Source organism: Zalophus californianus, chromosome 2 (genome assembly GCF_009762305.2).
Source record: "Zalophus californianus isolate mZalCal1 chromosome 2, mZalCal1.pri.v2, whole genome shotgun sequence".
Lineage (NCBI taxonomy): Eukaryota > Metazoa > Chordata > Mammalia > Carnivora > Otariidae > Zalophus > Zalophus californianus.
Genome location: NC_045596.1, coordinates 196,257,089 through 196,273,627, shown reverse-complemented (window position 1 = coordinate 196,273,627; position 16,539 = coordinate 196,257,089). Strand labels below are relative to the sequence as shown.

Genomic DNA, 16,539 nt, shown 5'->3' with positions numbered 1-16,539 from the left:
GCTTACTGCTTGACAGGTTTTGATTTAATAGGGACTGCTGGTCTAGTGAGTCTAATTGTATTCTTAAATAGATAAAGGGGAAAGAAACATGAACTGTACGCTCAGAAGTAAGACTGAGAAAGAATAAGGTCAGAGACCTTATAAAGAGGACATTCTGCAACAGCCAGCGATATAGAGAAACCTTTGTTTGCTTGTCAATAAAAACCTGTACTTCTTGCTACTTTTGAACCTACGCAGTTCTCTAAGGCTTATTTTGTTTCCCCTTTCTGTGTGGGAACTAGCAATGGAAACCCCAAATAAGCAAGTGTTGCTTGGATATTTTAGAGGACTGTATGTGTGTGGAAGTGGTATTTGGAAGACAGCTTTATCCTGCCTGGCCTCCAGGTGGGGATTGCAGAACCAAAAAGAAACCAGGGGGTGATACCTGGAAAGGAGCATCACCCAAAGTGCTAACCACATGCTAGGTACTCATGTTTTATTTTATTTTATTTTTTTTAAAGATTTTATTTATTTGAGGGAGAGACAGAGCATGAGCATAAGCAGGGGGAGGAGGCAGAAGGCGAAGCAGACTCCACGTGGAGCAGGGAGCCCGACTCAGGGCTCAGTCCCAGGACCCCAAGATCATGACCCGAGCCAAAGGCAGACACTTAACTCACTGAGCCACCCAGGTGCCCATAGGCACTCATGTTTTAGAATGAGAAAATAGTCTCTCAACACACGGCTTAGCAGTGTAGAAAGAAGTCAGTTTAAAAAAGCGTGTATGAAGTTATGAAAGAAAGAAAAGAATCAAGTGTCATGGGAATACAGGAGCAATGCCGCTGGCTCCTAGCCTTGCTTCACTGTACGGAGCTTGTGCGGCTCAGCACGGGTTTGTGGAAGCTAGAGCCCGGAGAGTGAACGTCAGTTGCTCTTCCTGGCTTAGGTATTGCTTTGTTCCCCGACTGCATTTGCATTTCTGGAGGAAAATTTTTTATGTCTACTTAATTTTTTCTCATGAGTTTCTTATCTCCTTAGTGTTCAGACGGAAAAAATCACATAAGCTTCTTTTTTTTTAGATTTTTTTTTTTTTTTTTGGACACACAGAGAGAGGTAACAAGAGAGGGAACACAAGCAGGGGGAGTGGGAGAGGGAGAAGCAGGCTTCCCGCCGAGCAGGGAGCCCGATGCGGGGCTCGATCCTAGGACCCTGGGACCATGACCTGAGCCGAAGGCAGACGCTTAACGACTGAACCACCCAGGAGCCCCCACATAAGCTTCTAATATATGGGAAGGTTTCTCATTCAAAGTTCTTATTTCGAATTTTTGCAGAGAATAGTTTTATAACATTCGAAAGAGTTTTGGATCTTGGTGTGAGAAACCGGAGTGTAATTCCTAGCTCTCTGCCATAGTATGTGTCAGCTTGAATAAGTGAGCTTCTCAGCTCAGTATTCTCCTCCTTCAGTCGAATACTTGCTGTCATGCTGTTTTGAAGACTAAATGAGACACCATGCGAAACTGCGCTCAGTGACTGGCATGTCATAGGTGCTCAGCAAAACACCCTGTAGAATAAGGACAGTACCAAGGGACACACGTGAAGAATGTATAAGAAAGCTTTGTGATTTGTAAGGTTCCTTTTAAATGTTGCATGATCATTATTTTAGCATACTGCTTATTAGACAAATGACTATGTTTCTACTTTGATCTTGGTTCAGAGGGCATTGTAATTTTCCTATTCAATGAAGTGTTGCTTGAGATTGGGCAGAAAAAGACCATCGTGTTTGTATGCATTACAGTAGAAATCTTACTGGTTAACTCGTGATATATTTCATTGGCCTAAAAATACATTTAAAAATTCATTTCAAATGATTATAAACATCGTAAAGTGTATATGTAATCTTATTAAAACAACTTATAGCTGCATTTCTGTGTAATCAGACTTTTTTTTTTCCTCTTACCCATTAATCACTTAACACAGTTGTGAACAAAAAATTTCACTTTATTGGACAATAATAACAACAGCTAACTTTTGGGGGGATGCTTACTATGTTCAAGGCATTGTGTGAAGTAGTTTACCTGATCTCATTAATTAGGAGTAGTTGCTGTTAGCACATTCATTTTACATGTAAAGAAATAGATGGTGGAGAGGTAAGGGACTTTGCTCAATTACACACAATTACTAAGGTGATAGACTAGGATTCAAATCCAAGTCTTAATTCAAATCAAATACTTTAACTTGTGCTCTTAGTGATTATTATGTTGCAGTGTAGAGGAAGAAAAACTTTTCCTCTACTCTCTTAGGTTCATAGCTGAGGTCTGCAAATTAAACTGACAAGAGTCAGATTAACAGCAGAAAAGACATACACATTTTACTGATGTTAATATTTTTACATGCATTGGTGCCTCGCAGAAAAGAAGTGAAAATCAAAAGAAGTGAATAGACTCAGTTTGAGGGGTTTATATGTCATTTTAAAAAAGGGCAGTAACTTCTGGAAACATGACTAGACAGAGAAAGGGCTTTGTGCCATTAGGGCTGGTAAATTGTGGGCATGTCCCTAGGGAATGTGTGATAGGTAAGGGTGGTTTAGTAAGGTTTGCTGTGCAGACTCCTCTCATGCTATCGCTGGTCTTTCTGGCACTCTAGAAGGGAACACCTTTAGGAATGGGTATTAACATCACCCTTACAAAGGGAAGCTTATGACTTCGGCAGAAAGGGGGAAGCCAGAAAGGTATTCCTGTGTCTGATGTTTCTCATTTGTCTTCACCTCACACTTGTCTTCACCTCAAAATATCCTTATGCCAATGTGGCATATTTTGGGGTAGCATACTCCGGTTGCCCTCAACAGAGTCTATATTAAGGGCAGTGAAAAAGTTTTTAAAAAAATATTTCATTTTGCATACTGAAAGAAAATGGATATTATTGAGATAAATGAAGAATCTGTTTTTGTTTTTTTTTCCACAAAAAAAGAATGGTATGCATTTATGTTCCGGTGGTATTATTAGATACTCTGCTGTGTTAAACATGTGATCACTGTAGATTCCATTTTACTCCCTCTTTTCAGGATACAAAAGAGTCTTGAGGTTGTTTACATATCATGGGAGAAAATTAAAAACACTATAAAGATACGGTCAAGGTGAGGTGAAAGAAGTCTACATCTACATCCAGGCCGCCTTCTGATAGCCGGTTTGTGCAAGTTAAACAAGTTTGTTTGACTAAAGCAGAAAAGTAACTAGAGGATCAGTTGCAATGAAGATAATTATTCAAAGAGCATTTTTATTGTCCCCTTCTGAATTAATAAAATGAAAAGGAAAAATTGTTCTTTTTTCTATAGGGACTTTTTTTTTTTCAAGATTTTATTTATTTGACAGAGCACGCATGCACAAGCAGGGGGAGCGGCAGGCAGAGGGAGAAGGAAAAGCAGGCTCCCCACTGAGCAGAGAGCCCGACATGGGGCTCCATCTCAGGACCCTGGGATCATGACCTGAGCCGAAGGCAGACACCTAACTGACTGAGCCACCCGGCGCCCCTCTATAGAGACTTTAGATGAGCTTTTAAAAAAATGGATGAGCTAAAATCAACAGTTATGATGGACCTAAAATTAAAGAATTAGGAAGAACAAAAAAAGCCATGTTTTTCATGTGCCCTGTTTTGAAGGAACAAATTACCTGCAAAAGACCTGATTAATGTGATTCAAAATACATGTACTAGAAGATTCACAGAATGCCTTAAGTCACTGGTGCATTTAAAGTGTTTTACTTATGTTTATTCCAAAACCTTTTACTGCTGTAATTGAGATCTAGCTTTATCTACTGCTGAAATTGAGATGTAGCTTTATCTGCTTGTGAAAAATAAAAGTGCAGCTTAATGATTCAGTAAACTTGTGCTGAAAACCATCTGAGTCCTGGCCTCGGGGGGTAGAAAAACAATGAAGACCCTGCCACAGAAGAGCTTATGAGCCCCCCCGCCCCCCGTACACACAGGTGACTTGCAAATAAATATGCACAACTTGTGGTTGAGGCTCCTTAGGAGTTCACACTAGGAGTGTGAACAGGGTTTGTTCCAGGGCAAAAGAGGGGTGTGATTAATCCTGGGCTCTGGGTTAGAAGGCGGGAAGGCTTTGGAGAAGAGGTAGATGCATGCTGAGGATGAGCGGATTTAAGATGATTACAATGAGACAGTGCCGGTAGGCTTATAGGTCATCGTATAATTGTCAGGGAGGAAGACCTTCCTCTGCCCTGTGGTCCTTCTAGGTGGACTTAGAATCGAATTGCCACGAGACAGATTAACAGGAGAAAACCAAATTTAATAGGTGTATGTATGGGGACTCCACACACACACATGAGATTCCAAAGATAGTGCACAGTCAACGGGAAGCTTACCTGAGCTAAAGAGGGTGAGAGGGGTTTAGGATACAAGAAAAAGGCTGTTGGCAAGAAGGTGAAAGGAGGTGCCCTATTATGCAGATCAGTTTCTTAGGTAAAGGGGAGTCTATTTAGAGCTCTCTTCCTGGAACTGGCTCTCCTTTTCAATGCAAATTTAGGTCTTTGAGAGCCAGGCAGATAGCTTTTCCTGCATCTGCTGGGTTTTGATTACTTTTAACTTAATCTTTATGCCAAAGTGGCCCGTCTAGGGGCAGCCTGCCCTTGGTCCCTACCTAATCATTTAATAATTTATATGTATAGGTATTTTGTAAGTTCTTAGGAACTTTTTTTTTAATTTAGATACTACAGCTATCTAACCATATATTTGTTAATAAGGTAGTAATAACTGTTAATAACTGTTAAATACTTAAGTGTTAAGTATTTGAGAATCTGCATTTCTTCCCCTCCTTGTTAGTAAATTTAAAAACTTTCACTTAAATGAATGAAAAAAATCTGACAGTTTTAAATTAGAATGAAATGCTTTTTTCTTTGAAATCTTGGAAATAAACCAAGTGAAGGGCCTTAAAACTGCATATATTTGATACCTAAGATTGTAATTATGTATTCCTTTCTTTGGTTAGTCAACATTAATTCAGAGTACTTAATGATTTGCAACTATTACACAGTAAGATTTGTAGTTCATAATTTCATTTACTTTGCTTTTAGATCTTTTTTCAGGTTTTAACTATGAAAGGCTACTCTTTTCTAACTTATTTCTGTTGAATTCCAACCAATTTATAGTGGCAAATGAAAAAATTTAAATAGGCAGTCAGCCCAAATATTTACTCTAAGATAGCTAAATTATGTTTTGTGAAAGGCTTACCCTTTTTTCCCATCTTCTTGCATTTTATTTGGAAATACTTTTTATTTCAGCGAGATACTATGCATATTGAAGAATAATCTTTAGAAGTATGAAAGATGTAGGTATATATTTTCCCTTCAGTGGCTATGAGTTAGGTTTTTCTCCTTCAGAGTGATCTAACAGTAGAACTATGTTTTCTCCATCTGTTTTGCCCAATTAAATTCACTACTTACTTTCTCTAGATACCAGAGAGGCCACTTCTAGGCAGCAGGCTTCAGCACTGGAAACGTGAGCAAGGGAAAAGGGCCCACAGGGACCACTGAGCTGAATGCCAACAGGCTCATTAAGCGACCCACCTGGAAATAGCTATAGGCCATCACCTATCAGTGGGATGTTTACAACCAGGTGAATTCCGTATGTTCCCATACCTGCTACTACAGCACCTCACCCCTGCCTAGGTAGACAGTCTCTCCTGGCTGTCCTTCCTGCTCCTGTCTTGCAGTGTATTCAGTAAACTTCTGTTTCCTTCATTCTGCCTTGGGTGATTTTTTTTTACAACCTGTGCTGCTGGCCCCATCCAGTCGGAACGTGCCAGAATTACCACAATCAAAGTAAAAAAAAAAAAAAAACAACTGCTTTTTAATAACTTGTCTTGTTATTTACCTTCAAAGGCTGCATCCTGACAAGTCTATTAATCAAGCTCAGAGCAGGAAAGGAAAGGGAGAGCCTCTTCTTGGATGGTTCAACTGCTGACTTCAGCTAGGGGGCAGGCAGGTCTCCAAAGAGTGGTAATCAGGTTGAACCAATTAAACTGAGACCTTTAAATGTGAATGTCCCACCCAGGGAACTTAAGCCAAAAGTTAGAAGGTCGTGTGGCTGCAGTATTGTCAACGCAGTGCGTTGTACCTGTGCTGTTGAAGCAGTTCCTGCTTATTGGCCAGAGAATGGGGGTTGTTCACAAGCAAGAACTCCTCTTTTAACCCTGCATAGATCAAACTGTTGGTTTAGGGTTTTGTTTTGTTTTTTTGGCACTGATAGACTTTATTAATAAAAAATTGAGCAAATATTTAAACATATATTACACGTATAGCATGGTATAGTTTTCTGGGGAAGAGCGTAGAAACCTCAGTCTGCATCCCTGATCCCCGCAGTGTTATGTCCTCTAGTTACACTTTTCTACAGAGATACCGAGTTGATGTCATTTTCTTTCTTCTGTTGTGAAGATGTTAACGAAGAGTGTTGTGACCAAAAGATCTGTGTGGACATCTAAAAGCATAGATCTAAAAACCCTTAGTTAATTCATAATCTTGCATAACCCATGATGACAAGATACTGAGAAACAAAAATGCCCTGAATAATAAAAAAAAAACACTGTTAGCAGTCCTTTCCTTTAAAGTCTTTAAAAATATACTTTTAATTTCTTAATTTTGTGAAATATTTAAGACATAACGGAACTACAGGCTCATAATGAACACCTGTGTACCTACCATCCCGTTTAAGAAATAAAACATGACTGCTGAACGCAGGGAATTGTGCAAGACTCTTGAATCACAGATCTGTACATCTGAAACAAATAATACATTATATGTTTAAAAAAAAAAGAAGATAGCAGGAGGGGAAGAATGAAGAGGCGGAAATCAGAGGGGGAGATGAACCAGGAGAGACGATGGACTCTGAGAAACAAACTGAAGTTCTAGAGGGGAGGGGGGTGGGGGGATGGGTTAGCCTGGTGATGGGTATTAAAGAGGACACGTTCTGCATGGAGCACTGGGTGTTATACGCAAACAATGAATCATGGAACACTACATCCAAAACTAATGATGTAATGTATGGTGATTGACATAACATAATAATAAAAAAAAAAAAGACTGCTAGAGTTGGAACCGCCGTGTGCAGCTCACATGTTGCATCCCGGCCGCCCGCCCCAGTCCTGGAAGTCACCTATATCCTGAACTCTCTCTGGTTTGGTTTTTTTTTTTTCTTCTAATTTTATTTTTTTAAGGAAGCCCTATGCCCAGCATGGGGCTTGAACTCATGACCCTGAGCTCAAGAGTCATGCGTTCCACCTACTGAGCCAGCCGGGCGCCCCAGTGAACTTTCTCTATTCTTCACAGAGATATAGAGGGTCCTAATCGTGAGCCAGGTTTCCCTGTTACTTACAAAATGAAGTTGTAATCTTCAGTTTGGTATTCAAAAGACTTTTCCCATTCTGGTCCAGATCTCCCTGGGGTCCCTGCTCCAGCTCACCAACCCTGCATGCAGCCGTTTGACTCGAAAGTGCTGGGGGCGCCTCCACAGGCCCCAGACACCTCAGACGCTACCACTCCATTTCTTTGTCCACCTTTTCTTGAATGTCCTTCCTTCATCCCATCTGCCGAAACCACACCTAACGATGCTGCTTCTGCTCTTCAGTCGACAGTTCTCTGATCTAAAATGTGTCGTCTTTTCATAATGTTTGTGTTAACGTCTTCCTGTTAACTGTATTACACGGCTGTCTCTTCCACTACACTGTGGGCTTTTTGAAGGAAGATGTATCTTACAGAAAAAGCTTCAGATACTATAAGCAGTCAGTAAATAAATGCTTGTTATGTTTTTCTCATGAGGGTGTTGATCATTCTGTTTCACTTTATAACCATTAACCTGCCCTCCACTTAACTACTTTATACACATGTGCCATTTATGGTCTCTGATGCTGCTAAGAGAAATCTAACTTTTGTTAATCATGGGTGGAAATAGTCATGACTTTGTCGATTTTTTGACAGTGTCCTATTTTGTTTGTTACAGTAGTGCATGTTTTGAAATATTAATGTTTCCTTTTGTTTTATCTTTTAGATATTGCTATATGGAGATTTGCCAAAAAATAAAGAAAATATAATATATTTAGCAAATCATCAAAGCACAGGTTTGTATTTCATTTGCATGAAATTTAGGTTTTCTACAGAAAGTAGATGGGCATTCAAAGTCATGTTTTTATTTACTTAAATGAAAATTTTTTTGGTTATTGTTAAAACATGAAATTTTCAATGTAGATATTATATCGTGACCTTGTGTTTTTGTGATTTTACCTTTTTGGAAAGTCAGGCATAGGAAAACTATGAATTTTCCCAAATTTACCTTTCTCCCTCTGATGGGTGTAAATGAGCCATTTTCTTTCATTTATTTTGTTTCTTTGAATAGTTTTTTAAATAAATTATGCATTCTTCCTTTTGTAAGTTCTGTTCCTGGAAGTAAAATTGGGTCAAAGTGTGGACACATTTTACATTTTTGATTGTTAAGCAGAAAGGTGGTGGTAATAAGTGACTACTCCTTCCCTAAAGGCGGTATTAATTTCTAATGTCTGCAGTTCCTTTGGCCTCATCAAATGTTTTAGTTTAATTATAGTTTGCTGTTCTGTCAGAAGACTCTGGTCTTCAATTACAGTGCAGTATATACTTTAAAGCACTTTAAAAAAAAAACTTTATTTTGAAATAATTATAGATTCTCGAGAATTTGCAAAAATAGTATATGGAATCCCGTGACCTCTTAGTCAATTTTACCCCAATGATGACATGTTATATAGCTGTTGTACAGTATCAAACCCCAAGAAATTGACATTGGTTAAGGTGCTTTTTAGTTCTACAAATAATTCAGTCCAGAGGAAAATCACACTTCATATCTTTTCAAACCTGTAACTGCTTTTGATGCACATTTCCTAAATTCCATTTTTCTTACTTTAAGAAATGTACTACCCAGAAGTTCAAAGCTAAAAACAACCTGAGGGATTATAGGATACTGGAAAAATCACTTAAGCCTATAGCTGTTCTTTATCTTCCTCCTGTCAACTGTGTCTCTTCATGATTTTGTTGCTTTTACTACTACCTGTACCATGGGTAAGGTAAAGAAAGTCAAAGAAGTTGAAATGCATTTTTCTCAATTTAGCTTATTAATGATTACATTCAGTTTTATGGCACAAGAGTTGATTCTACAAAGGTTGATAGGAATTTTGATGTATCTGTGTATTTCCCTGACTTCATGAATGTGACTGGCTTGGACGATTTAATTACATTTGACTTCAGCAAAACAAGCAGCCTGATTGGGCCAGTGTCTGCTTCCAGCACTGGCCGGTAGAGCAGCCTTTCTTCTGGATTTTGAGTTTCTGCAGACACACTGGGTCTTTACTGCTAACAGAGTCCTGCTGCTTGTCCTGTTGCTGACAGTGTATTTCTGCCAGGCTTCCAGTATCCAAATGTAAAGGATTAATGGGTCCAGGGTAGGGAGTGGCTCATGACAACCCAAATTTCCTTTATGTTGACCCATTGGTTCATTTTATTAGTTTTTTTTTTTTTTTATGTGTTTAAAGAGGATTCTCTCTTAAAATTCCTTGTTCGGGTTCCCTGCCAACTTTCTTTTTGCCAGGTTTCAGTGTGAAATAGTTGTATTAACAGCTGTGCAACTAGCGTGAACATGTGGAGTAAGTACTCCTCACGTTCCCAGAGGCAGTGGTGGTAACACCAGCAATAAAATGAGAACCGTTGCTGTCACTGGTGTGCTTACTACCTGTTGGCTTTTATATACATTCCTTCAGAGTGAGGACTTTGCGGGAAACATTTGGAAGAAAACAGTTTTGTTTCCTACTTGTGTGTTTAGAACTAGAAGGTAATATGGGAAGTATGAGTTCCAAAGTCAGCCCACAACTGACTCGAAAAAAGTCCCACTTCTCAGGTCAGAGAGCCATTTCCTCGTGCCTTTATCTGACCCATCAGGGCCTGAGACTTTCTGCTACCAGGTCCTGTACCAGTTAGCCTTCGGGATTTGAGAAAGCTACTTTTTTTGAATGCCTTTTAAGAAACTCATAACCTAGGAACATAACTAGATAGTGATTTTTAAATTACTTCAGAATTGCAAGTTTCAGTCAGAATATGATAGATTATGCCCAGGGATATGGGCATACACAAATTTGTGTATAGTTTTAGGTTCCAGAGACCCCTGAAGCTTATCCATGGTCATGGGTCATTGGCCGGTGGGGTCTGAGTACCCTTTTCTTAAGACCCTTCTGAGATATATTAAGAACCACAAATTAGTATCTAAAAATGTAATTAGCAGAAAGAATATTTCAGAGACTGCTATTCAACATAGACTGTCTTGTTTGCCCTCTACTAGGCTTGCCAGAATACAAGTCTCTTCTGGGCCTCACGTTCCAGACAATTGACGTTTTAATTAGTATCTCTTCTCTGGTGTTTTCACTTGATGTGTCCTTGCTGTCTCTCTATTCTTAGTCTCTTAACTTATTTCTCTGCTGAGACGTTGTAGTGGCTCTTATTCCTTCCTCTCGGCCTTTTTAAATACCTGCTTTTGACACTGTTTACCTTGATCTCAGGAAATGCATCCTTTTCTTGGTTTCAGTGATATTCGCCTCGACTAACAAAATATGTGGTGAGCAGATTATCATAAAAAGGTGTGGGCTTTGCCGTCAGACCCTGGCTCATCTGCTGTTCGGCAGTGGGCTGTGTGACAGTGGGCAAATCACTTAGCTTCTCTTAGCCTTATTCATAAGTTGTGAGAATGTCTACTGCTCAGAGTTTTTAGGCAATTTCCATAGGCTGGCTCCTAGTGTCTCAGTGTGCCTGGTTTATGGGGGGCATTTAACAGCAGGGGTGGTGGTGGTGATGATGATGGCAGCTAACCAGGAGCAGGCGGTGCTGGGTCCCCGCTAGACAAGTGCTTCCTGCCCAGGATCTCTGTTACACTATGCAGTACCCTTGTGACTTAGGGACTGTTGTTACATAATAACATAGATGAGAAAAGCCTTGCTTTTCTTGCTGGCTCTCCTCTCTTCAGAGGTCACAGGAACAATGACACTGCTATGGCCGTGTGAATAGTTACTGTAAAGGTACATATTCCCATCTCTGCTGTCAGCAACCCAGCTGTAGTCTAGCGTCTCCTAGGAGAAACCTAGTTGAGAATAAACAGGAAAAGTAAAGGTAATTGAGTAGCAAAAATTGATGGCACAAAGTCTGGGTCTTTGAACTAAAGTTAGTTCTTAAGCTTTTCCACTAAAATTTGTGCAAGTTTAAGGCCATAGGGCAGGAGAGTTAATACTAACATGACACATTTTACACTTAAAAGTTTTAGAAGATGTACTCTAGGCCATGTGTAGCCATGTTTGTTTCAATATAAAAATGTGTTATTAAAAATTCTTCCAAACTATAAAAAGATAATTGTTCCAGGAAAAGATACCATATCTTGTTTTTAGCCTTGTACCCCAAATATGTTCCAGATGTACATTTAGTTCTCACAATTTATTTACATTAGGTACAGTTATTATAAGGTGGATCATTTGGCTTCCAAAACATAATCAGAAAGAGCTGTGTTTATCAGTATTGTTGAGGTGATTTGAATGAGAAGGAAGGGGCTAGGGAGATGGCTTCCAGTGGAAGTCACATACTTGAGAGTAAAGAGATAGTGGATCGTTCTGTAGCGTCAGTGTCTCCAGCAGACAGACACAGCTTCTAGGGATCCCTGGTTGTAGGAGAGTATCTGCATCACTCTACTTAAAAGGAGTTGTCATAGAATCAGTTTGTGTAATTATAACTTAAGTCATCAAGAAAGAACTTGTGAATGATAAAGATTAAGAAGAGATTTGCAATAATTGATAACATGATTTTTCACAAGAATAATTTTTAGTGTTTAACTGGCTAAGTTGTCTTTGGGATAATCTCTCCAGTGTGATGTATTGTCTAAAGGATCTCACACAGCTGTAATCCTGTGGGAAACTGTTCATTTTGGTTTAAAACTCTTGTTAACTGCTTTAAAATTTCCAGGCTTTTATTTGCCATAGATTTTATTTTAACATTTTCCCCTCTAATTCAGTCCTTTTGTTCTGGCTTCTATGGCCCTGGATACACACGTGATAGTAAGACTACATTTTTTTTCAGAGATTCTTATCATTTTTTTTCCGCAAGGATCCCAAACTCCAGTTCAGTTTTCATTGTTATCAAAGAGATGGAGTAGTTTATAGCCATTTGCTTTCAAACCCAAGTCTCTGGTCTTCAAGACTTTTTACTGTTTTCCTGCTTCATTTTGTTTCATTTCCCCCTGACTCTTTCGACCATCTCCCCTGTTTGCCACCTTCTGCACACGGTTTCTGGTTCTTTGCTTCAGCACGGGCTAGTCCTTCTGTTTGGAATTTCTTCTCTCTTCCCAGAAGTGTTGTTGTTACTATCAACACACTCATGTCTTATTTTTGCTTTTGCGACCCTTTGGTGATAACATCCCCATGTATGCCCGTTACTGGGCCGCTGGGTACCTGTGCTGTGCTTCTGTAAGGGGCATGTATCTGCCCGCACAGCTGTGAGCCTCAGATCTTTGCTCTGACGTCGTAACCTAGGATCGTGTCCTGGAATGCACCAGTAAAGATGAAGTGTCCTTGCCTTGTGTTGAACATATTAGTATATACACAATATATATGGCAGTTTCATTTAACCATTTTTTGCTTATAATTTTATTTTTTTTAGACTAAGAATTAGAGGCGCTTTATTCTTTGTTCATGCTACTTTTGTATCATACAGCGGTTTGTGACTTTTTGCATTTTACCTCTGAAATACAAAGCCCTTCAAGGAATGCAAAAAGAAAAAAAAAACAAAAAATTTTTATAAATGGAACTTGTAATTTTTAAATGTCTACAGTTGATATAAAGTAATTTTAAAGTTCTCATATTTCCAAAAGTATATTCCTAGTATAATCTTGTGAAGAGGCTTTTTCTGTTTCTGGGAAAGGAATGCCAGAGTTCACATACAGATCATTTATGCGTTAATTGGGTTGTGTCTTTGCAGTTGACTGGATTATTGCTGATATTTTGGCCATCAGGCAGAATGCTCTTGGACATGTACGCTACGTGCTGAAAGATGGGTTAAAGTGGCTTCCGCTGTATGGGTGTTATTTTTCTCAGGTAACTTTTTCCATGTTTTCTTCATTATATATGTAGCTTGTAAAAATTTTAGATTTGGAAATTTAGCATGCACTTAATATAAATGTATAGGTTGTTTTGTTTATTTTTATGGGTTTAATAATTTATTCCAAACAGAAGTAATTTTACTTGGGCATTTTTAATGGTGTGCATTTATGTACACGTCTGATCACCTAGGTAGTTAAATACCAAAAATACAAGTGTACAAAAATCAACTAGGAAAATTTAAAGGCATAGAATCGACAGATGATTACCTTAAGAAACTAATATTAAAACTTAATTATGATCTGTAGGATATTAAAAAAACAGTGTGCTGTAATGCAAGAGTGTTGAGCATGAGTGCCAGGCACATAATAAACGTTTAGTATAGGATATTTTCCAGAATGCCTTTAATTTGCTTCTCCGGCATACATTTGGTCAAGCCGCTTATCTGCTCAAAGTGTGTGTTTCTCAACTGTACCACGTGCCAGGTCCCGTGAGTGGCATTCATGCTCCACCGTGACCTGCCTCCCTGCAACCCACCTTTCTTTTTCTAGCCTGAATCGGTTTCTCCCTCCCTATCCTTCTTCGAGGTGTTGCTTTAGTTCAAGGCAATATGCTTTCCTCTGTCTCCAGGGCCCAGTTTAGATGCGATTATGAAACCCTTCCTGAGCCTGGCGGTTCCCTGCACCCTGCTTTTGTCTTGGGCTGTCTTTATTATCACACTTACCAGATTCTCTTGATATCATACTTGCATACATATTTCACTTCCCCACTAATTTTTAAGTTCCTTAAGGAAAGATACCTGGTCTTCACTTCACTTCTGTAGCTTCCATATACCTGGGAAAGAACCCAGGTGTTTTTTAATTAAAAAAGACTTTAAGAAGCAAGTTGACTGACAGGCGCGAACTAGTATGTCAAGAGTAGGCATCACATCCACTACAGCTTGGGGAAATTTTACGTTGTGGTATAAACCTGCTGTGGCTTTTAATTCTAAAGAGTTAGTAGAGAATGAATCAGTCCTCTCTATTTGGGCAAACAGTGACATGCCTTCTGTAGAGCACCTTGAGTTTTTCCTCTGCGCTCAGGCACGCCGGTTTCTATCTGGAAGGAACCACCATCAGGACGGAAGGCCACCTTGCTTCCTCTCCTCTTTATAGTCTCTATACTGTCCCCTCCTTGCTCCTCTCTGTGCATTTCCTTTTACTCATATTCTTGGTTAAGACAAAATCAAGTTCAGCCAGTCAGTTTATTTTACAGATGAGTTCAAATTAGCACAAGCGAGTGCAAATAATACGGTGACTTGATGCAAAGTTTTGGCGAGGGACACTTACAAAGTTTCACGAAGGATCCCTTAATTTGTATGACAGTGCCTGGGTTAGTTGGCTAGGGCTGCCCTAACAAAATACCACAGTCTGGACCTTAAATAACAGACATTTATTTCCCCACAGTTCTAGAGGCTGGAAGTGCCAGATCAATGTGTTAATCAGGATTGCTTTTTGCCGAGGCCTCTCTCTCCGTGGCTTCCAGTCCGCTGCCTTCTCCCTCTGTCTCTCCTCTGTGCATATGCCTGTTGGTGTCCTAATCTCCTCTTCTTCTGCATTAGGACCCACCCTAAATGACCTTGTTTAACCTGATTACCTTCTTAAATGCCCCATCTCCAAATACCATCAGGTATTGGGGGTTAGGACTTCAACATATAAATTTGGGGGGAACACAGTTGAGTTCATAACAGTGCTACATAAACATCGGTAGTTGGGTCAGTCTTAAAAATCCCTAAAGATCGTAAGTATTGTCATTTTAAGGATACTTTCAGTGATTCTCCGTCACTGGAAAAATTGAGAGCTAAGAACTATGTTATTGATCGAGTTTTTCATTTTAAAAAATGAAAGCGTTTTTAACTCTCGACAAAACTAAATGTTCATGTATTTTCCTGTACCATGTAGCATGCAGTTTTTATTTCAATTGTGTTGAAACCTAGGAGAGCTTTTAGTTAAATGTTTATTAGATGCTAATATTTGAATGTATTAAATATAGTTTAATTCCTAAAATGTAATTTTATTCTGGGGAGTAAAGTTACCTTTTTGATGACTGGCCATTTGATATTTTAATAGTAAATATTTTCCCTCCCTTTTTCTTTTTTTTTTTAATGTGACAGCATGGAGGGATCTATGTAAAGCGAAGTGCCAAATTTAATGAAAAGGACATGAGAAACAAGCTGCAGAGCTACATGAACGCAGGAACTCCAGTAAGATCATGCTCCTTTTTATTATTTTCCTTATCAATTCCCAGTTTTTAAGAACTAAATTAGAACTTAAGAATTGTGTTGAAAATGTATTATTCCATGAATAAATAATTGAGAGTTGAGGCAGTAAAAACCGTCTACATAGAGGTGAGCGGCTGTTTTCGGCCATCGGGAAGAGGCCGCAGACTCTTCAGTCCTTTGCTGGTGGTAAGGACCTCCAGATGAGCACAGGAACGGTGGGTGACTGTGGTTTGTGAATGGAAGTCCATACCACACCTGCGACCTTGCACTTCAGCTACTAATTGCTCATCTTCAGGATCACATATAGTTTCAAAAGAAACAAATTTTCTTTGTGTCAGTATAAATTTGGATTGCTTGTATACATTCAGTTATTTGAAAAGTCAAGAAAAGTATGAATATCTGCAAATGAAGAATCATTCAGTATAAGTGTTGTTTCATAAAACTTTGTTCCCTAAAAAAGGAATCTCAGGATCCTCTTCGAAGGATGCTAACTGCTGCCCAGGGGCTTTCCCCCCGGCTCCCTGTGAGGGCAGAGCACCCTGATCACAGCGACCGCTTGAGCTTTGGTCACCAGCGCGCAGGAACTTAGCTCACGGCCACAAGTTTTGTTTTTTTTCCTCCCTCATCCTCAATCTCCTCCTCCTCCCTCTTGTTTTCTCTCTGCCTTCCTTTCTCTTTTCCTCTCCTCGCCAGGGCTCATAGGTAGCAGCCAGAACTCATATTTAAAGATGAGTTTTCCACAGTCAGCTGATGAAGTGCTCTAACGTTCAAGACTTTTGCTTATGAACCTTGTCTAGTTGTTCTGACATTGTGAAACCGCGTTCTGTTTGGGATGACCTGGCGTAGAATGTAGTGCCCCTTCGTCCTGTTACTACTCACCCTTGAGAACAAAGTGTAGCCTTTTGAAAGGTCTGTTTACTCTGGAAAATTTGGCTTACTGGGCAGAATGGGGGCCGTTGTTTATAGATCTCCGTAAGACAGAAGAGATTGGCAATATGTATATTTACTGTCTTTTCAAAAAATAATTTAAAATTTCAGCATTGACTTACACATTAAAGAGTCCACCCCGCTTCTCCCCACTAGCGATGCGTCATCCCAGGCAGGGGAGCTGCTGTGAGGTCTCCTGGGTATTCTGTAGACATTGTGCCAA

The 16,539-nt window shown here is 39.4% G+C and overlaps 1 protein-coding gene across 2 annotated transcripts in view; it reads left to right on the top strand.

Annotated features, from left to right (window-relative positions):
• AGPAT5 (1-acylglycerol-3-phosphate O-acyltransferase 5) overlaps window positions 1–16,539 on the top strand; it is a 61,031-nt gene that overhangs the window by 7,422 nt on the left and 37,070 nt on the right. For both annotated transcript variants that reach the window (XR_003520895.1, XM_027599517.1), the window contains exons 2-4: window positions 8,032–8,101; window positions 13,011–13,126; window positions 15,282–15,371. Coding sequence is in view for 1 of the 2 variants with exons in the window: in XM_027599517.1 (XP_027455318.1) it covers window positions 8,032–8,101; window positions 13,011–13,126; window positions 15,282–15,371 (276 nt within the window). In the remaining variant the exon portion in view is untranslated. The remainder of the gene's footprint in view (window positions 1–8,031; window positions 8,102–13,010; window positions 13,127–15,281; window positions 15,372–16,539) is intronic.